This window comes from Ictalurus furcatus, chromosome 29 (assembly GCF_023375685.1).
Source record: "Ictalurus furcatus strain D&B chromosome 29, Billie_1.0, whole genome shotgun sequence".
Lineage (NCBI taxonomy): Eukaryota > Metazoa > Chordata > Actinopteri > Siluriformes > Ictaluridae > Ictalurus > Ictalurus furcatus.
Genome location: NC_071283.1, coordinates 8,588,885 through 8,612,732, shown reverse-complemented (window position 1 = coordinate 8,612,732; position 23,848 = coordinate 8,588,885). Strand labels below are relative to the sequence as shown.

The window sequence follows — 23,848 nt, the reverse complement described above, 5'->3', positions numbered from 1 at the left end:
AACCAAAAGAAAGGGGGAGACAAAAAACAATTACAAACACCCCCCCCCCCCCCAAAAAAAAAAAAAAAAAAAAAAAAAGCTAAAGTAAGATGATTAGTATTTACCATCTACCTTCCCTCAATCCACCTCCAGGCTGGGTTCATCATTGAAGTGGGTAATAAATTGTTGCCATTTTCCCAAAAATGATTCACCCCTTCCTCTGATGTTATACTTGATTTTTTTCAAGTTTTAAAAAGATGATGAAATCTTTAAGCCAGACTGATATAGAGGGGGGTTGTGGAGAGGTAAAAGATTCTGCTATATTCAGCAATATTTTGCACCGAGCAAGTAACGAGGCAAAAGCCACAACACTAGCTTGTTTATGGTTCAGAGGCTGATGCTGAGATGGAACACCAAAGATGACAATAAAAGTTGAGGTCCGTTTTTTTTTTGAAACATTAAAAATGCTCTAGTGTGTTTCCTCTTTCACTTTGAATACAAACTTCTTTACTTTTACTTTAGTATTTTGCTAGTCAGCTCCCGATGTAATGTCATTCTACGTGCAAATTCAAAGTGCCTGACAGGCTTGACCTGTTGACGGCACTCACGGTCTTTTGAACTCAGAATAAACTGCCAAATGATCTATCCCAAAATAACGCTGATTGACAGAACAAGGCCCAGTTTAATTTTAGAATACACTACAATGACTCCAAAATAGATGATGTAAGACATGTAAGAGAACTCACATACTTGCATCACGAGCTACACTTTCTATGCATGCCTGCTTAACCTTTTGCTTAGCAACTCCAGAAGGATGTGTTCGTTTCGGCGCCATCATAATTCACTGACTTAAAGTTAGTCAGAGGCAGAAAAGTTGCATTTTTGCATTTTATCCATCGTACCTTATCTTGTCATACATTCAGAGGGTGGGACCCACTTTGAAATGGTAATAATAATTGGTTTCACTACAGGTGAGTGACAATTCATCTATATCCAATGGACAAACAACCTAGTCTTTTGCTGCCCATCTTGATTGGTGGATTACCATTTAGAGATGCTATGGTTATGGAGGCCCTGCCTCCAAGCCCGAGGCCCTAGGCAATTGCCTACTCTGCCTATAGGTAGCACCGACCCTGAGTCCACAGTGAAGCTGAATATCATTACAAGATGTGCTACATAATAACATTCAAAGTCAAACCAAACCAAATTCAAAGTTAATCACCTCTGCCCTTTTTAGTGCTACATCAGTAAAGTGAAAATTCCAGAATGGTTTAGAGGCCAAGGAAATACTGACAGCTGGCCAAGGACATATTAGATTATCGATAGCATCTCTTCAGAGTGTGAACAGCCTGATGGTTTCCTTTGTGCAACTTGGGCTGTGGCTGGATGAATGAGCTGCTAACATGGCCACCCTGTTCTATGGATATGTGCACAGCTTGATCAGTGTGTGAGGTCTTAGCCACAATTCACTTTCCTCCTGATACACAGCAATACAACACAAGCAGTACTGTGCAAAGACCACTGTAACACCCTTATTATTACATGGCTATTTTTCCTGTTGTAATGATACGACATCGACACAAGATATAGGGGATTATACCTTTATTAAACCCTACATTCAGTACAGAGTTACTGTTATTAAGTATCTAAATTGGATGACTTAGATATTAATTTAAGATATGTTTAAAATGCTTTAATTAAATATAAGGTTTAGATTATGTGAAGAATTCTTTTTAAAGGGTTTGTTTAGACCAAAAAAGTGTAGTTTTTACCATTTTAAGAATAAAAAAGTAATTTTGAATTTGATGGTCGCTGCATGTCTCAAAAAAGTTGGGACGGGGGCGACAAAAAGCCGGAAAAGTAAGTGTTACTAAAAAGAAACAGCTGGAGGTTAATTGGCAACAGGTCAGTAACATGATTGGGTATACAAAGAGTATCTTAGAGAGGCAGAGTCTCTCAGAAGTAAAGATGGGCAGAGGTTCACCAATCTGCGAGAAACTGTGTCTTCAATTTGTGGAACAATTTCAGAATAATGTTCCTCAACATAAAATTGCGAAGGCTATGAATATCTCATCATCTACAGCACATAATATAAAAAAATTCTGAGAATCAGGAGAAATCTTTGTGCGCAAGGGTGAAAATCAATATTACATGCCCGTGATCTTTGGGCCCTCAGGCGACACTTCATTAAATAAAGGCATGACTCTGCAATGGAAATCACTGCATGGGCTCAGAAACACCTCCAGAACTCATTGTCTATGAACACAGTTCAATGTGCAATTCACGAATGCTTGATAAAGCTCTATCATGCAAAGAAGAAGCCATATGTGAACATGATCCAGAAACTCTGCTGTCTTCTCTGGGCCAAAGCTCATTTAAAATGGACTGAGGCAAAGTGGAAAACTGTTCTGTGGTCAGACGAATCAAAATTTTATATTCTTTTTGGAAACCATGGACGCTGCTTACTGTAAACTAAAGAGGACTAAAGAGGAGATGGACCATCCAGCTTTTTTTTTTTAAACTTTTTTTTTAATCAGTGCTCAGTTCAAAAGCCTGCATCTCTGATGGTATGGTATTAGTGCGTATGGAATGGGCAGCTGGCACATCTGGAAAGGCACCATCAATGCTGAAAGGTATATACAAGTTTTAGAGCAACTTCCATCCAGATTCCATCCCATCTTTACTTCTGAGAGACTCTGACGCTCTAAGATACTATTTTTATACCCAATCATGTTACTGACCTGTTGCCAATTAACCTAATTAGTTACAAAATGTTCCTCCAGCTGTTTCTTTTTAATAACACTTACTTTTTCAGCCATTTGTTGCCCCAGCCCAACATTTTTTAGAGTGTTTCTTTCTAGGTTCTACTGTGAATAACACATGGATTTATGAGATTTGCAAATCATTGCATTCTGTTTTTATTTACATGTAAAAATCTCTCTCTCTCTCTCTCTCTCTCTCTCTCTCTCTCTCTCTCTCTCTCTCTATATATATATATATATATATATATATATATATATATATATATATATATATATATATATATATATATATATACACACATACATACACATACATACATATAAAATCTTTAACGTTACTTGCTGTATCTGCTGAACAATCACTAAAACGGCTGTTCAGATGTGCGAGTCAGCTAGTATTGTTCACCTTAAAGAACCGATTCAATGAACAGAATCTTTCGCGAAGGTCCCGATCGCTGTTGCTACCTCATCACAGAAACTATGACTGTGGTAAGAAAGATTTTAAACATTTTTTTAGTACTGTTTTAGTTTATCTATATTTCTTGCTGTTATAAAATAACTAACTTTACTTATTTATATTCTAGACGAGGAAACTATATTCAGTTGTATTTTATCAGAAATCTGAAAACTTATAGGAAACTTTCAATTTTTTAAAATAACAACTAATTAGCACGTGAGCTAAATAGCTGCCTGCTACCTGAACCTTGGCAAAGATGTTGAAAGCTACTATTAGCATCATCAGTGCTGAATGGAAATAGGCAAATTAATATATTTATGTATTATTATTATTATTTTTAATTGTACACTTTTACCTGGTTTGGCTGAGATAACTGAGTACAGTTTAAAAAATAAATAAATAAATAAATAAAAATAAAAAATAAAAAAAGGTAAATGATGGAAACTGGTAATTTATTATTATTTTTTCCATGTACACCATTGGATTATGACATATCCATACATGTTTGTGCATACATATCAGATATTTAATTAAAAACAGTTAAAATAAACACATATACCTAGTGAGGTTTGACTACTTTATATATTACTGCTACAGTCTATCCTGCAGCTTCGCTAACGCCATTCAATTGCCGAATTTTAGGACTCCCAAGTAGTGAAAACAGCCAGTCTGACTAACCATCATCATAGAAACTCTCTCAGGGTCGTGGTGGCTCAGCGGTTAGGGCTCTGGACTACTGATCCGAAGGTTGTGAGCTTGAATCCTGGTACCAAGCTGCCACAGTTGGGTCCATGAGCAAAGCCATTAACGCACATCTTGTCAGGTCAATTGTAAATCATTTTGTATAAAACATCTGTCAGATAAATAAATGTAAATGTAGCTAAGTAAACTTTTCTAGGACTAGATTGCAGGTTGTTTCAGCATGCCATTTACCTTTTCCCTGTGTAATGTAATGTTCATTACTATTATTATTATTATTATTATTATTATTGTCTTCTACTTGATTCTAAGTAATCCTAGTCTAAGTAGCAGATGTCAGTGAATTTTGTTTTTACAGCTGCAATGTAATGTTAAAATGCTTGAACTGGTTGTGTTTCAGATATCTGAACCAGATAAAAACAAAATTTAACAATATTTAACAACTAAAAACAACTAAACAACTTTAGTTTTTATAAACAACTAAAAACTGCAAAACACATAAGTACAATCTTGCATAATATAAAGATATTATCAAAAGAGACTTCCTAGAAGCAGTCATTTATCATAACCATGGCCTTCGTGCCCTAGGCAACATCTGCATGCAGATAAGCCACTGTCGGTTTTAAAGTAATTGCTCACATATGGTCGCTGCATGAAAGGGCAAAGGGGGAACAGTTAGATGCTCAGACTCCCTGTGAGTGATGTACAGTATGTACATTATGAGAAGTGTGAAAAGCCAAGACTGCTCTTGGAGCCCACCATAAACAAAATGGGTTAAACATGGTATCATGTAGGCACACACTTCCATTTCAGAGCTGTGATTAGATGCCAAATTCAATAGAAAATATTGAGATCTTGAGAAAACCTGATGAAAAAGCCGTTTTCTAAGCCAGTAATCACATTAATAGGGAAAAAGATCAAAAGATGGTCAAAAAATCATCCAAACAGTGACAAGAGGTTTCAACATGCATAAAACTTACATAAAATCTCATAAGATTTTTTCTTCCCTCATATGAGAAGTTTGGCTGGACACATTAAAATAATATTTAGCTATTCATAGTCTTTTTAGATAGAGTTACACTAGCATAGTGTAATTTCTTTAGTAGTAAATTGAAGGTAGACCGTAGTAACACTAATACTAAAATAGTAGTAGTTGTTGATATTGATCTCAGCTTGTGTGATACTCACATTTCAGCCATGTTTTCAGGCAGGTTGGCTGGTATGGCCGTTAGTCCTTTACCCCTGCAGTCCACTATGTTATTGCTGCAGGTGCACATGGCAGGACAGGAGCCAGAAGCAAGACTGCATGTCTGTGGGCTGGAATTCTCTGAATGACCTGCAAACATGAACATATAACAATATAAATAATTTATTTTACTGTCCCATGATGATGTTGAAACCATATGCTGTGAACAAATTAATGAGGTTCAAAGAATGACATTTTTGTTTAAACATTTGCTTATTGGACTGAATATGGTAAATATTAATACATAAATAATTCAAGCATAAAATAAAAATGAAATAAATATGTATGAAGGGTTGTGGTGATCTTCATTTCTTGTTTAAGCAGCAAGGCAATAATATACAGAATCAAAATCCTCAGCACAGGCCACAGAGGGAAGGATTGTGGCTTTGGCTTGAGGCACCATTAGTCTTAACAAGTCCCTAGAAAAATGAGGTTCGGCCCTAAGCCTTTTCCCTTCAACAAGTTCCACATCAGTCAATTTACAAATACTAAAATTACTTGTAAGAGAGAGGAAAAAGGTGGATTCAACATAGTGAAGGAAAAATGAAACAGAAATGGAATTTATTGTTTGTACTACTTTCAAAACAAAATCTGTTGTCATAGTATCTTGGCAATGCCAAGGACGAGCTCAAATCACCTCTTGTGCGATACACTGCATATTAAAGACGCATTAATGCAGTCCACCGCCCAAGGGAGCGCTTTGAAATACGCACAATCAGCGCTTCTCCCCACAATTCAGCTCTTTATCCCTTGCCTCTGAAAGAAAAGGGTGCAGTAATATGCATACACTATAATAGTCTCTCTCCATGTTCTCGCCTGATACTTTTTGCTCTGTACCTGTCATAAGAAGATAGTACTGCACTGTGATACCCTCTAGACAGCCTAACCTAGAAAGTGAATAAAACAGACTTTTAAATGGGCTAATTTGCACTGCATAACAAATCTGGTCCTTGGGAGCCTTTCGACCAATGAATATTTGATTTGCTTCTCCCTCTCTCTCTTTTACAGAGTTCTGGTTGTGCCTGCTGCCTACTGGTTAATTCATAACCAGAGAAACACATCCAGCATACGGGAAGTGAGGAAAGGCACTAGAGAATGGAGGGAGGTAGAGTTAAGGAGAGAAATCCAAAGAGAAAGAAGCCACACTGAGGGCACCACACTACCAAATCACGAACAACTCTTCAATAGTGGGATAAATGTAAAGGTAATTCTGGTTTATTTCCATGTAGCGCCTATCAGGTGACCCCAGATTAATGCACGTCGCACAAACAGATCTGGATTATTGAACTATTCACATTAACAAAGGTGTGTATGCCTGTCTGGCGCCAACTATCTAATTGATAAACACTTTTCCCTAGTGTGTCTGGCCATATTGAGTGGAATTGTACACATAAGCATTACACAGTGAAATTCCTGGCACTAGTTCATGGCCCATTGACTTAATTACAACTACTTAAATGCTTAGCCTATCAAAAGACCATGCTTTTAGCCACAGACAATAGAATGTAGATACAGCATTAATCAGTTCACTGTCATAAAACAAACATAAGAAATAATGAGAGATAAGAGATTGTGCTATTTCTAAAGAAAGAAATGGAATTCATAAAGTAGAGATTTGATAAAAGCCTTCCCACCATCCGGACAGCAACATGTATCCTACTCATGGGCCCATTTTACCCTAAATCCCACACAGGTGTCTTCTCATGCATAAGCACACACACACACACACACACACACACACACACACACACACACACACACACACACACACACACACACACACACCTCTCCCTGTAGTAAAGCAGCCAACATGCATTTATGTGCCAGCAAGTCGCACAGTAATGATCTCTGCACTGCGAGTTCATTCGCTGGTCAGGGCTCTGGAGAAATGGTTTAAGTCTGTCTGATTGGGCGATACAGATGAATATTTGAGGCTTGTGGGTTGGGTTTCAACTAAGTATGATGGACATAAATGAGACTATTACAAAAGTATAAAATCTGCTATTGTTTCTTATTATGAAAACATTGTATCTAATAGCATAGTAATAATAATCAGTATAAATCTGATAATACCTCACCTTATGATGTGGAAACATGACGCAGGCAGAAATGTGAACCTTTTAACGACATCAGTTCAAAGTTCATTTCCTAACTTTTTCCCCCATCTCAAACAGGATCTTGTTGAATCAAAATTTCCTCATCTCAAACAGCATCATGTTAAATTCATGTTATCTCCTCTCAAGGATCAAAAGAACCTCAAACACAACAATGTATTTTGCAGCTTAAAAGCACCACCATATTTGCCGTTGTGTTTTCCCTGCTCTGGATCTCGCCTGTACCTCAGTTCCCACTGTCAATAAATAGTTCATATCCTGTCATGCTGCATGCTTGTGTGAAAATCACAAGGCATGTGAAAAGGTTCTCAGTCCCCAACCTGCACTGGCTCCATGATGTTCTCAAACTCAGCTGCTGTGACTTCCTCTGGGTAATTAATACTAGGCCTAGTTCTGTCTAAAAGAACCTTGTTCTGCTAGCCTAAGAGCAGAAACTGTTGCATCACTAGAGGCTTCTGGAGCCCCAAAGGAGTGAGCGTAATTGTAGATTATCTCAGTGAATATAATCTGCTTCTTTGGATGGGTGAAGTCTGCCCATAATTTATACTAACAATGGTAACAGTATACGAGAGCAATGGAGACTGCTTAACAGGACTAAAGTAATATAATAAAATAATAAATATGAGGTATTTATTTGATGCTAACTGGAGTTAACTGACTTTTATTCCTCATCATAATTTTTGGCTCAAAAATCGATTTATGCCTGACACCAAATAATTCATGGCATAATGAAAGGGAATGACAAACAACTGCTAGTAATTTCTTTGATTGGCTAACATTCTCAAGATTTAAAAATCTGGTTCCACAAAACCATCAGCTGCGATTAGGAGCTAGAGATGACCTTGCATACATCACTGGTTCTCATACAGCCTCAGTACTTCCTTTGAGTGGATTGAGGGAGTTGCCAGCTGTCCTGGAATTCTCTGGGAAACACCAGCCCATATCTCCCATGTTTTTTTGTTTGGCTGAACATGCCAGCGGTTATCAGTGTGGCTGCGTTTGATATTGTGTTACATTGCATGGCAGTAAGGAGAATAAATATAGGAGGCCCTGAAGGTTTAAACTATGTGCCTGAACAACAGTTTGGAAAAAAAAAAGGAGTTACCTGAACAACTGAACTCATGTTTCTGGATCTCAGCCACGTTGATCCCGCGGAGCTGTGGTGGAGATGAGCACTGTGTGAACAGACCAAGTGTGGGCCTCTGACGCAGCCATTGGGACAACCAGGACAGGTGGCAGTCACAATTCAGATTATTTGAGTGCAGACGGCTAAAGGAGGGAAGTCCAATTATAATGAGGAGGCTACGATTTTACACATTTACAAAAGCTTTCATCAGAGCTCCATAAAACAAAGCAATTAATACAGTATAATACAGATACATTTACCATATTTCATATCATTTGGTCTATTATTGAAATTTTATTAAAAGTGCTGCCACATTAATATCCTCACAGGAGATCCTTTTTCATTGTCCTTGGTATAAAATGAAACAGTCCTGTCTGGATTAAACTAAAACTATTATTGTCAATTCTTTCCTCACACTATCACATCTAGTGACAGAAACCCAAAGAAATCATGTCTAATGTCCCGTAATCTGGAACAAAAACCAAGCTGTAGTTTAATCTCTGGGTGGTAGTGTGGTTTTTTTTGTGTGTTTTTTTTAACTTTATGAAAATTTGGGAAGCAGTCATCTTTATTTCAGCATGCATTCACATTTTCTAATTATATATATACACAATAGGGTCAGAGGGGGTATTCATTTCTAGGGCTGTTTGCGCTGAATCTTCTTAGGATCAACTGAGGAAATGGTTACTGGCATGACTACAAACCCTAGTGTGGCCTATGGCTGCCCACCAAGACTCCATGGAATGATACAGTGTGTGTCTTCTGGCCCAAAGCAGTGTGGGACAATGGTTTCACTAGCTGCTGAGCTGCCTGCTGAGTTGACCAAAAAAAATGAACTTTAAGTAAATAAAAATGTCATAAAAGATTATGGTCCAGAGAGATCCTGTGCTGCTTAAAAGTTTTTAAATTAATATTTCAGACTGTTTTTGTGGCATGTCATGAGCGGTGGTCTGAAATGTCACACTGAAAATTGTTTTCCTGTTTTCAGATATAAAGGACCAACATGTTTAGCAAGGAATGATTAAGAGTTTGAAAATAACTGCATCTGAATTTCCTGGTCTTAGTCTGTTCTCAGCCTCTGATTTATGACCTAAACATCGGCTTGAAGATACGCAAGTAAGACTGACTAGCACTATATATTGATAATACGTAGTGGTTGTGTGTATATTGTTATCATTCACTAGAATTTAAATGAAACAAATATTCTAAAAGCATAGAAATACAGCCATTTTTTGATATAGAAAGAGCTCATTTTGCTTTGATTACAGGCAAAAGGTGTGGTGTGTGTTTGTTTTACTCACAACGTCCTCAGCTTGGGCATGTGGTTAAAACTCGACACCGGTATTGCACTGATGTTGTTGTTGTTTAGTGTTCTGTGAAACATCAAGCAAGGGGATGTGCAATTAAATTTCATCCTGCCAATAGCTTATTCTCTTTAACTGTCACTCCTTAGATCATGAGATTTACTCTGAATCTAGACCTGTTTTTACTGCTGATCTGGGATCAGTTCTCCTTTTTCCTTTACAGTTGTTTATATCCTGACTGCTTGTGCAGTTGACATACATCGTTTTCTAAAGGCACCACCTTTCTTGCCTGCCATTCTTCTATCACCTGCCTCTCTTTCACCCTCCTAGAGGGCAAGTAACACCCCATCTCTCATACATGGAGAGTAACATAGAGCAAGAGCCAAACACTGTGAGCACCACATGGCAAATTCAACTCAACCAGGAATGTTAAGAGGTGCGAAATTTTGAAATTGCTTTTTGGAGAATGTCTGTTTGCAAGCCTTGGGGAGCTTATGTAGGTTTATGAAGTCTCGTCCATGTCTGGCAGGGTGTGATGATTGCCTAATAGGAAGCAGAAATCGCTTTTGTTCCCATAGACCTCTGCTGGAGGTCATTTTTATCAGCCCTGTTCCCTTTCATACCACACACACACACACACACACACACACACAAAGAAAACATACTCACACCCACACAAACAACCACAAGGCCATGTACAGCAATATGGCTAAAATCCAATCACTACCTCAGCTCCTGTCAGATGTATGATCTATGATAAACATCTTTGGACTAAGGAAAGAGTGTTTTTTTTTTTTTTTTTTACCACATCTGTAATGCGTGTGAATACCATGTGTGCATTTTGAATCTTTGTCTGTACTGTGAAAAGAACTGATGGTTAGTTGTCTCAACAACTCAATAAAAATGGAATGGCAGTTATAGGTGTATAAAGACAAGGAATTTGATGTTTTACCTAATCAACTGCATAGTTTTTTGAAGGTAAACATTTATTTTGAAATTAATGCATGCAACACGTTCCAAATGAGTTGGAACAGGGGCAATTTAGGACTAATAGCGATGTGACAAGTTGAAATAAGAAGGTGATGTGAAACAGTTGAGGCAATCGTGTAATCATAGTATATAGGGAGCCTCCAAAAAAGGCCTAGACCTTCAAGAGCAAGGATGGGTCGAGGCTCCGCAATCTGCCAACAGATGCATCAGCGAATAATCCAACACTTTAAGAACAACATTCCCCAAAGATACATCGGTAGGATTTTAGGCATGTCACCTTCTATAGTGCACAATATAATTAAAAGATTCAAGGAATCCGGTCAAATCTCGGTGCGTAAAGGGGCAAGGCCGTAAACCATTTCTAAATGCGTGTGATCTCCGATCCCTCGGACGTCGGTGTCTTAAAAACCTAAAATCCTGTAATGGTTATCTTCACATGGGCTCGGGAATACTTTGGTAAACCTTTGTCAGTCAACACCATTCGCCACTGCATCCACAAATGCAACTTAAGGCTTTACTATGCAAAGCCGAAGTCATACAGCAACACTGTCCAGAAGCGCCGCCGACTTCTCTGGACTCGGTCTCATCTGAGATGGACAGCAGCACAGTGGAATCGTGTTTTGTGGTCCGACGAGTCAATATTTCAAATAGTTTTTGGACAAAACAGCCGTAGAGTTCTCCGGGCCAAAGAGAAAAAGTACCATCCAAGCTGTTGTCAGCATCAGGTCCAAAAGCCAGTGTCTGTCATGGTATGGGGGCATGTCAGGGCCGATGGCATGGGTTACTTGCACATCTGTGAGGGTACCATTAATACAGAAAGATATGTACACATTTTGGAGCAACATATGCTGCCATCCAGAGCAGGACAACGCCAAACCACATTCTGCCCGGATTACAAGCGCATGGTTGTGTAAGCAGAGAGTGCGGGTGCTAGCATGGCCTGCCTGCTGTCCTGACCAGTCTCCAATTGAGAATGTGTGGCAACTTATGAAGCGCAAAATAAGGCAATGAAGGCCCTGTACAGTTGCGCAGCTGAAAAAAATGCATAATGGACGAATTGGGAAAATTCTGCTTGTTAAACTTCACCAATTGGTGTCTTCAGCGCCCAAACGCTTAATAAGTGTTATTAAAAGAAAAGGTGATGTTACACAATGGTAAATAGTTGACTGTCCCAACTTTTTTGGAATGTGTTGCAGTGATCAAATTTGAAATGAGTGTATATTTTCAAAATTAAATTAGATTCACAAAGTAAAACAAATAGTATGTTAATAATGTGTTTTCAATATAGTACAGGGTGAACTAATAATAAGGATTTATAATACTAGATGAAGGAATAATAATACTAAGGATAATAATTGATTATTATCGATAAAATAGCAACTGGTGTGTAAAAATTATTCAGACTTTTAAACTGATGTGTAAATTATTTAATAGGCTAGCAAGCTGATTTGCCAAAACTCTGATAATTTTACAGTAATTCTTCTTCAAGTCAACATTCATGAATTAATGGTGGACTTGCATCAGTTTTGGACCAAATTTGAAATAAATTGTAAATTAATTTATTAATTAATTTAGCAGATTTAGTGGTCTCTCAAGTATCAATTTGTTGCCTTATGAATTGAAAAAATATTGTATCATTTAAAGGGGGTATGTTATATCTTAGCATGACCCAAGTTGTCACATCAGCCTTGGACCTTAACTCCCATCATCCCTCACACACTGCAATACATGACATAACCATTTTGCTATCACATGCCCTCTTGATCTTGTAGTCCATACAGTATTTTGCGGAGTTTAAAAAAAAATTGTTGCAGCCAAAAATGGTTGATTTTGCTGCGTTTTTTTCTCTTCAAAATTTGCAATGCAATTTGCGGAGATTTTTTTTTTTTTTTGGCAGTAAACTACTTGTCAAGTGACGCATCTTAGCCCAAATATGTGGAAATCTGTGGTAATTTTGAAAACTTGCAAGCTCCTGTGAATATTGCAGAGTTTCCTTGATTTTGCTTTAAGTTCTGCGATCACATAATTCTCTAGGGACTGATTCTTGCCGTTTCTCTTTTCTCCCCCACCCCCCAACCTTGAGTAGCTACCCTATTTAATTTCTGAGATTTCTTTGTATCTTGGCTAAGTTCACATTTTCACATGACTGATACAACACTGGAAAAAAAATTAAGAGACCACTGCAAATGTTTCTTAAATGAGCCGGCTGTTCATAAGAACAAGGTCAAGTAGCAGACATTGGGGACAACAAAGCTTTTCGCAGAGGGTGAAAACGACTCTCCACTGACCAGGATGACCACCAACTCATTCCAATGTCACTCAACAACCCTAGGATGACATCAAGTGACCTACAAAAAGAATGGCAAACGGCAGCTGGGGTGAAGTGCACGGCAAGGATGGTTGGAAATAGGCTCCTAGAGGCAGGGCTGAAGTCGTGCAAAGCTAGATAAAAGCCCTTCATCAATGAGAAGCAAAGAAGAGCCAGGCTGAGGTTTGCAAAAGACCATAAGGATTGGACCATAGAGGACTGGAGTAAAGTGGTCATCTCTGATGAGTCCAATTTTCAGCTTTGCCCAATGCCTGGTCGTCTAATGATTTGACGGAGACCTGGAGAGGCCTACAAGCCACAGTGTCTCGCACCCACTGTGACATTTGGTGGAGGATCAGTGATGATCTGGGGGTGCTTCAGCAAGGCTGGAATCAGGCAGATTTATCTTTGTGAATGACGAACGAATCAAGCCACGTACAAGGTTGTCCTGGAAGAAAACTTGCTTCTTTCTGCTCTGACAATGATCCCCAACTCTGAGGATTGTTTTTTTTTTTTTTCCAGCAGGGCAATATTCCATGCCACACAGCTAGGTCAATCAAGGTGTGGATGGAGGACCACCAGATCAAGATTCTGTTATGGCCAGCCCAATCTCCAGACCTGAACCCCATTGAAATGTGATAAAGAGGAATATGGATGGTCACAAGCCATCAAACAAAGCTGAGCTGCTTGAATTTTTGCACCAGGAGTGGCATAAAATCACCTAACATCAATGTGAAAGACTGGTGGAGAGCATGCTAAGACACTGTGATTAAAAAATCAAATATTGATTTCTAAACTCTTTTTCTGCAATTAATTGCTCTAAATGACAATATTTTTATTTAAAATTTGGGAGAAATGCTGTAGTAAAACCAGAGAAACTGATCATTTTGCAGTGGTCTCTTAATCTTTTCCAGAGTGCTCCCTCTCTCTTTTATACATATACACATACATACATACATACATACATCTCCACACACACATATACACATTTTATATATACATATATAAATACATAAATATGTGTCATTAATAATTCTTTCAGTTGAAGGTCTTCAGAAGGCTAGTAAAATAAATGTGTGTGTGTCAAAATGAGAAAGCATGTATGTTACTTACAAAACCTCCAACCCTCGAAGTGCCCGGAATGCTCCATCCTCAATACAACTGATGTGATTTTTGTCCAACTGACTATAGAGTCAAAAAAAAAAATTTGGATTAACAAGACAGAAGTTAAAGGGCTGACTTGTTCAAAATGGTCATGATCACACACACACACAGTTTCAACTTTGAACAAGATCAATACACATAAACTGTTCCAATATTCAGAACATAACAGTGAAAACGCAGAGCAATGCACAAAGTCCCATCATCTAACACCACCTCTTTTTTCTAGTACCTTTTAATAACAGTCATTCCCATAAGCAAGAGCTTATTATATGCGGGAACTATGCTCACTGCCTGGTGAAATCAATATTGGTGTAGTCATGCTGAATAGCAAGACCACTTTAGACGTAAATCAGTTCCCAGTGGGTCTCCATGATGGCTCAATTATGAATTATCTCATATTGATAGAGTCAGTGTATAGGCCATTAATTATATCTTTGCTAGAAGGCACTTGAGACTTGAAGGTCAAAAATTGTTATAAAATGCATGCACTTTTGCTAAACTGCATGAACTATTAACATGAAAGATTGACAGCTTTAAAACGAATATAAATAGATATTAATTAATCAGTGAGATGTTTAACTTACAGGTTCTTGATGTCTGTAGCTCCACGGAAGGCCTTGCGGGGAATGGCCTGGATGAAGTTCTCACTTAGGTCTCTGTGAAAACAAATTGATATATTAATCAGTTGATGCATTTCTGAAGAATGCAGAAAACCCATGAACAATAATAATGATTGTAATAAATAGATTCCTGAACCCATGTTATGTTAAAAAATTCTGTATGCCGCCTCAAAGCTGTCACTATACAAGTACAGGCACAATGCTTTTAAGTGGTTTTTAATCTCATTTCCATCACAAACATGTACAAAGCACCAGTCCTGACTGAACCAATGTGATGTGCCTTTCAGTGTGAAGGGTTGGACCCATTTAGCTGTTTCTAAAAGCCATTGATAGCACTATTTGTGAACAGTGTTAGAGAGCACGGATGGCAAGGTGGAGCAAGAAGGAGGGTAGAAGAGAGGGAACAAACCCAATGAGGCTAATTAGTGTGAGCTTTTGTTCCGAGGTTCAATGGGGAGCTCAACACTTCTAAAGTAGGGGTATTTACCATGCCCCACACTCTCTACGACAAACAAACCAATGTACATGCTTTCCCACAGAATGGACTTTTTTCTTATTACCAACTTTAACCCAGAGCAATTACCATAATCCATGAATAATAAAATTGAGTCCAGTCTAAAATATGTGTATGTAGAAGCACCAGTTCCCTCAGCAGGTGTATTAGAAAGTTAAACTTAGAAAGTGTTTGTTCAAACTTTCATCTAATTAATGAAATTGATGACAATCGAGACTGTATTTTAAGACCAACCAGTCAATGACTGAAAATGTGTTCTTGCAAAAACAAATAGCTGCCATTAAAACAAAGAAGTGATGACAAGAGGGAAGTGCTGTTAATGTTCTGTTTTCGTATATTCCCTTTTCAGCAAATCAACCAACAATAACATACAGTAGGTCTACCATTTAGAGGATTGTTAGGGTTTCATGGTTAGTCTTGGTGTATGAACATTCACTGTTACCTCACTGTTGACTTTTTCAAAATACAGATTAAAATGCTTTTCCAGATTAAAATAGCAAACAATAACACCCCTGATAATGTTTGCACTGTAACAATGTTTATATTGCTGTATGTCTCGGTTAATATAACACCGTGCATTATAATAAGGATGCCTGTACAAAAGAATGGTTCAAAAGTTGATGCTGTACAAAGTGTGGCTTTGGATACACAACCAAGGAGACACCCAGTTATCTTAAAAATGTAACATTATTCCTTTAGAAATTCCTGTCATTCAGCAAAGAAAATAACCATTTCATAAATCTTTGGAAAGATTGTTCATATGGAATATACTATATATTCCAAACAATAACAAAAAGAAAATGTTTTGATACATAGCTAAGGGAAATACATAATTTACAGATTGTACATGAGCATTAACGCAAAAGCAGACTGCCATCCCACCAATGGAGTTCAGCCTTTTATTTGATCTCCTGGTGTGCAGATAATTGGCTTGACATGTTTTTTTATGGACTGCATTTCTTTTTTCACGCAGCACTGATGTTTGACTGTTAATTGTGCTCTCTTATCTGTCTGAGAAAGAACACAGAGCAAAAGTGACCTTACGTTCAACACAGCATTACAGCAAAGTAGAGCTGATCAGCAAATTTCATTATTGATTAGTTGTTCTGTGTGCGAAACAGGGCACGCTTACTAATTACATTACTTCTGTTCCAAAAACACACTTTGGAGAGTAAATACTAAAGTTGTGTCCCAAATGACGTATTCTACACTTACACTATGCACTGTGTAGTCTACAGTTCAGTGTATGAATTTTAGAAAGGTAATATCATCGCAAATGGAACATTAGCTGGTTTTTTACTAACCGGAAGTATAAGCCGCTTCCCAGTCAATGCGTCAAACGCACGTAATGCGATGGCGCTAGCTTTAACAAAATACCCAGTGTCAATGAAAATAAATTTCTTGCTTACTGTTTATGTAAACGTTACCTTTTTTGACCTCAGTCACCTTCAGATGGAGGCGTAAGGCAGGGGCGCATTTTATCTTAAATGCTGTGGAGAATACTATAACCTGTAAACTTTACAAAGCTGAGCTAGTGTAGTACAGAAGCATGACAGTGATGCACAAACACAAACATGTTTATATCCAAAATGCTCCACTGTGTGCAAGGGCCTGGGGAAACTGGTGCGAGTTGCTTAAGAGGTTTAGTTTAATTCAAGTTTATTGTCATTATATGCTGTTTTTGCACGCTTGCAGTGAAAAATTCTGTCCTTTATTATAACGGAAGTGATCTATTACTAACGAGGCCGCATTGCTCCTCACTCACGATGTAGACGTGGTTATAACCAGTGGGAGCGCGAGTAAGATCTGTAAAGTCTAATTAAAACACTACGATCAAAGTAAAGAGAGGTAAAACAATATGCCTGAAGGCAGCGAGTAACAGAAACCAGAAGGTGCAATGAAAGTGAGGTTTTATTGTTAATTAATTAATTAGTTAATAATTCATATTTTATATATATATATATATATATATATATATATATATATATATATATATATATATATATATATATATACACACACACACACACACACACACACACATATATATATATATATCTCATTGGACAAACAGTTGTGTTAATTCAAAGATTTATGATGTTATAAGTTTTATATAAGACTGTTTATATTTGTAACACTCAGTTTGTGGCACTGAAAGTGTGTCCCCAGCCGCCCCCGCCCGATTAATGGAAAAAATTAATCGCCCAATTAACTGATTATGAAAGTAATTGTTAGTTGCAGCCGTACAGAAAGCATTATGCATAAAGCAGAAAGAAAGAAGAAAACAGTTGTAATTTGTTACTTACATTACTTTAGCTCAGTGGTTTTTTTTGAGAGGCTAAAACAAAGTGTAAATTGTAAAAACATGCTGAGTGAAAAACAAAGACTGACAAGCTGAAAATCAGCATCGTAAATCCTGTTAGTACGCACTAACATGATTGGTGAACTCCTCCAAGGTTTTAGAGAGCTACGATCGTGTTAGTTTGAGTGGATTATGAACTGGTCTTAGGCAGGGGGCTAATTGTTTGCCTTGGAACAAGATAATGAGAACGCTGAGGATGACAAATGTGGCTTACTCTCTTTCTCTAGTGATTTTCTCTCTCTTTCTCTTTCTCTCGCTCTGTAATAGAATAATTATTGAGGCCAAGCTTGGTGGAACTTCAGGGAAGGACTTTGGAGAGAAATTTTGAATGGAGTATGTGGGAGTGAAGAAGGGATGGCTAAGTTTGGAAAATGTAAGGAAGAATTGCTAACACTGCTTACAGAAGCTTTAAATTTTCTGAATTTTTAAAATTCATATTTAAAAGGACAAAAGAGCGAGTGCTATGGGTTAAGCATGATTTGGCATAGTTAATGGTGGGTGTTTTGCTGCAGTGATGATTCCCTGTGTATATAGTGTTACGCTGTGAGAGTCACTCAGCAAACCAAGAGATGATTGCTAAGTACAGAATATATCTTCATGTGACATTATGATGAGTAAATGACTAAATACGTCCCATAAGTGCCATATTCAGAAAAGGTCTGAATAAGAATCTGAGTCATTAACCCTCAGGAATGTCAAGAACAGGACTGCAGATACCTATCTGGGAAATGGCTGAAAACAAAAGCATCGCTTTGTTTTATTTTTCTAAAACTATATTAGTATGATTTATTTATGGGATTATTTGAATGCGGTGCTGAGTAGAGTGGAATAAAGCTAATTTAAGGTTCTGCTTTAAAGAGCTCCTGTTTTTCACTTGACTGTGAACTGACCCCGCGGAAACTTTTGATCTATTTTTATATGACCCAAGGAACTACAGCAGAGCTAGAAGCAAAAAAAAAAAAAAAAAAAGTTGTCTGCCAAGAATAGGACTTTTTTCTCCCACTTTTCTGTATCTAGAATTTGAAAGGATAAGACAGGTGGGAGAGCTTTTTCTTATTTGCACCCACGGTGTCATCCAAAACATTGTATATATGCAGTTCAGATTAACCTTTTTTAAATTCAGGGTTTTAGCTAAAGTCTGCATTGTATGTGTGCATGTAGTTGTTTTCTAGCTGCTTTTATGCCATGCCTTATTCAAGGCTTTATCCCTTTTCCCTTATTTCCCTAATGCTTTGCTTTTTGTGTGCATTTTAATTTATTTATTTTTTAAATAATACTTTTCTGAATATTAATAGATATTCTTATCATCTTCTTGTCTTATTTAAGTGTACAGTACACATTCTGCTTTCAAAATTTGGTGCCTGAATTCTGCTTTAATGGTCCAGCTGGCATGCCCAAAGGTTGAAGAGGTGGTCTGTGGCCACAAACCAAGCAGAACTAATTGGGACTGGGAGCCGCATTTTGTCCTGCCAGACTCAGGGCCTTATTGGTTATCAGATCCCCCAGTTATGGAGGGTGGAAACAGACAGCGTTAAGTTATAGTTACAGTGATAACAGCAGTAGATGCCATGTGGAACTGTCTGAAAATACACACACACGTACATTACAAGATCTCTGTAAACTCAATTATCTGATGTAATTTGTAAACACAACCCCTTCCATTTAAAAAAAAAAAGACTTGAAAAACTTTGTGAGAATAGTTCCTGTACTGATTATTTCTGAATTTTATCTGGTGTACCAGCTAGCTGCATAACACTACAGTACATAGAAAAAGTCGCTGAGCCTAAATTTCAGTGAGTACACACAGTTCCAAATATAGGTGAGCCTAATTATCTTACGCGGCAGTAATAATAAGTCACAGCACTGAACACAAAAGAGGGTGCTTTTCCACCCTCTTCCAGCTGCTGTTTGATAATACACACACACACACACACCTATATATATATATATATATATATATATATATATATATATATATATATATATATATATATATATATATATATATATATTATATACACACACATACATATACTGTATATATATATATATATATACATATACTGTATATATATATATATATATATATATATATATATATATATATATATATATATATATATATTATATACACACATACATATACTGTATATATATATATATATATATATATACATACATATACTGTATATATATATATATATATATATATAAAATATGTAATATATGTTATATAAATATAATATACATACAGTGGGGGAAATAAGTATTGGACGTGTCAACATTTTCCACTAAGTATTAAATAAATTTCAGTTAGCCTGTTCAATACTTTTTTCCTGTGTCATTCCACTTTATTACACATACCTTCATTTATGGACTTTAATGTTGTTAATTCTTTATATTTCCGGATTTCTTGAGTTAATACTGATGTCTGGTGAAAATTTCATGTGAATTGCAAATATATTTACTGAAACAAATGTTCACGCTTCCTATACTTATTTCCCCCACTGTATATATATATATATATATATATATATATATATATATATATATATATATATATATATATATATATATATATATATATATATATATGTGTGTATAATAAGGTGCCAGCTAACACGTCCAGGTGTGATAAAGTTTACCGGACAAACTGGAAAAAAAAACTGGTCATCTCATTTTGTTTATTTTGCACAGTAACATTTTAGACTATGCATAGTTTATGTGAATTTGGCGGCAGTGACGTGGTCGAGCGTCAGCTGTGGAGGTAGAGGAGGTGGGTCAAATCGGCAGGCAACGTGTGATTCTCACCAGCATTGGGTTAGTCCGAGTTTACTTGTGTGTTTCTGTTCGTGCTCTCAGTGCCTCCCATAACGAGTGAGCAAGAGAGAAAGAGAGAGAGAGAGAGAGAGAGAGAGAGAGAGAGAGAGAGAGAGAGAAGGAGAGAGACGAGTAGCACAAAGACACGTGCACGCTCATGTGTGTCTGTATGTGGTTGAATGAGTTGAATAATGCAAGCAAATCAGATTACATGTTACAGGAGAATCATTTGCACAGACACAGAGACCTTATTTAAGTGTACAACTGTATACTTTCTCTAACGTATGCATATTTGCTCTACTGAGTACTAAAGATGCTTGCCATGAAGGGGTTGAAATCATTATAAGTTGCATTTTCAGTTGAATTTGTGAAACCATTGAAGCATTCGTTGTGTTGAACTATTTCAATTGCTTTGGTTGGATTTGTTCATTGTAAACTGTTGAAAGTCTGTAAATTTTGACAATAAACCTGATTTGCAATGGGGGTTGAATAATTTTGATTGCCCTGCACTGATATTGTGCTTCACAAAATGGGAAGTGGCCATAGGAAAAAAGCACAAGCATTGAAAATGCCCATTTCCACCATCAGGGCAATAATTAAGAAGTTCCAGTCAACTTGAAATGTTATGAATCAACCTGGAATTGGACGTGTGTCTATATTGCCTCAACGCACTGTGAAGAGGATGGTTCGAGTAGCCAAAAAATCTCCAAGGATCACAGCTGGAGAACTGCAGACATTAGTTGCCTCTTGGGGTCAGAAAGTCTCCAAAACTATAAACCGAAGTCCACCACCAAGTAAACCACCAAGTCCACCACCAAGTAAACCACCAAGTTGTTTGAAAGGTTTTCAAGAAAAAAGTCTCTACTCTCATCCAAAAACAAACTCAGGCGTCTTCAGTTTGCTAGACACTACTGGAACTTCAAATGGGATCGGGTTCTATGGTCAGATGAAACCAAAATAGAGTTTTTTGGCAATAAACACCATAGGTGGTTTTGGAGCACACAGAGAGGTAGCCGTATGGGAAAGTACCTCATGCCCACGGTTAAATACTACTACTTGTATTGTTCTCTGCTTGATATATCGCTTTGCTTGTATTTTTCTCACTTGTAAGTCGCTTTGGATAAAAGCGTCTGCTAAGTGAATAAATGTAAATGTAAATATGGTGGTGGCTCTTTAATGTTTTGGGGCTGATTTTCTGCCAGAGGACCTGGACATTTTGTTAGGATACATGGTTTCATGGACTCTATCAAATATCAACAGATATTAAATGAAAACCTGACTGCCTCTGCCAGAAAGCTTAAAATGGGCCGTGGTTGGATCTTCCAGCAGGACAATGATCCAAAACATACATCAAAATCAACACAAAAATGGTTTACTGAGCACAAAATCAAGGTCCTGCCATGGCCATCCCAGTCCCCTGACTTGAAACCCATAGAAAACCTGTGGGGTGAACTGAAGAGGAGAGTCCAAAAGCATGGACCTTGAAATTTGAAGGATCTGGAGAGATTCTGTATGGAGGAATGGACTCAGATCCTTTGCCATGTATTCTCCAACCTCATCAGGCATTATAGGAGAAGACTCGGAGCTGTTATCCTGGCAAAGGGAGGTAGCACAAAGTATTAACTAAAAGGGTGCCAATAACTGTAGCACACTTATATTTAACAAATATTATTTTTAATATCCATGAGAGCAGAGAATTGCTGTGAATTTTTCAAAAGGTTCAACAGTAAAGGCAATTTATATATATATGTTAGACAGAGAGAAAGAATAAAACATAAAAACACACTGATTTTATTTACTCCAACTCAGGAAATGTAATTATAAAGGGAAGGAAATTCTAAACCAACATACTTTGGTATAGAATTTGGTTTAGAGCCTCCTTTAATGATGTGTCGTCATAATTGTAGCACGTTTCGCAGCCGTACTTGAATCTTTCACTTCTAGATTACGAAAGTCATTCTGTGGAAGACGTCTGGTTGATCCACATCATTAAGTGTAGATCACAATTTATTCTAAGTTATGGTTTCATGTCTTCCTCGCCAGACGCCAATGTCTACATTAGGGATCAGTAACGAATCAGTAACCATTATTTACTTAACCACAATACAGATTATTATGTCTGCAGCACTCAAGGATGATGTGAAAACATCAAAGCCCGTAAAATTGTTATGCTGTAAGCTGTACTTGCAAACACATTGTAGGTGGGAAATTTATTTAACACAATGGTGAGGATTCTTTCTGGAGTCACTGCCTCAACAGCTCTGATGCTACATTCAGTTATTGTAATTTTGAACTTTATACGACATCAACTGTTGAAGACTGTACTCAGTGGTATACAGTTTCAGTAACAAGCATGATGAATAGAACATCTGATTAAACTAATTCTGTAGTTAAAACATAGAAAAATCAAATATAGGCCATGAAAGTCTTTGTAAAATAACCTAACATTGTGCTGAACAATCAGTGCAGGGTTTCTCTAGTGTGTAATATAGACACATCTACTTTCTGCTTTTTGAGCCATTACTGCAGATATTGCATTTTGTATGGTTTACCAGTAATCGTCTCCCAGTTACACAAACCATCTTTCATCATTCTCCATTAGGCGTCTTTCCTCTATCTATCTACTACTCACCTCTTTATCTTTCACTCTCCACATACCTGCCTCTCTCTCTCATTCCACAAAGGAAAGCAAATAACCCAATTATCTCAGGAAACGCTGTGCAATTTAGCTCTACTCTGACTTTGTTCTGTGATGCCATTTGCAGTGCTTTAAGCCAATATAAAAGCATCCGTTCCTTTTAAAGACCTGAGTGTCTTATAAATAGGGATGCTAGAGGAATAAAACAATTGCTCTCCACACATCTCCCAATCTACCTACTGCTGAAATCAAATAGTGATGTGCATTTCTCTACTAGAAAATTATTAAGTGTTATATCATCATTCTACATACACATACATGATGGAATGTTCAAACCAGTTCTGAGCAGAATGGCTGCAGAAGATGAAAATAAAGATAGAAAAATAAGATAAAGACGTTCTGATCTGATGATGCATGGCTGCTGTTTGAACAGTGGCTTGTAATTAGTTAGTCATTACTTGCCTAAATGAGGTGTGAAAAGCTGTTAATAGAACAACAGGGTCCAACTCTTACAAATTTCCCCTTTATCTGCTTCATCAAACACTAAAATTGCATAGAAACAAATAGCAAGGCAGAAACAGACTCTGTATTGTGAACGAATGAGGCCAGAAGTGAGACATTCCTCAGCATTGCTGAGTTTAGTGTTTTTCCCCATCCTATGAAAAGCATTCAGATGGAATGAGTTGGTAAGGGTTGATGTCATTTATACTCTTCAGTCACTTGACTAGATACTCACCCAAATGTC

The 23,848-nt window shown here is 37.3% G+C and overlaps 1 protein-coding gene across 3 annotated transcripts in view; it reads right to left on the bottom strand.

The window, feature by feature from the left end:
• The window catches only part of slit1a (slit homolog 1a (Drosophila)), a 106,389-nt gene that overhangs the window by 42,835 nt on the left and 39,706 nt on the right, over positions 1-23,848 (bottom strand). For all 3 annotated transcript variants that reach the window (XM_053618854.1, XM_053618855.1, XM_053618856.1), the window contains exons 5-9: positions 14,734-14,805; positions 14,099-14,170; positions 9,685-9,756; positions 8,363-8,526; positions 5,086-5,233 (exon numbers count right to left, since the gene is read on the bottom strand). In XM_053618854.1, coding sequence (XP_053474829.1) covers positions 5,086-5,233; positions 8,363-8,526; positions 9,685-9,756; positions 14,099-14,170; positions 14,734-14,805 — 528 coding nt within the window. The remainder of the gene's footprint in view (positions 1-5,085; positions 5,234-8,362; positions 8,527-9,684; positions 9,757-14,098; positions 14,171-14,733; positions 14,806-23,848) is intronic.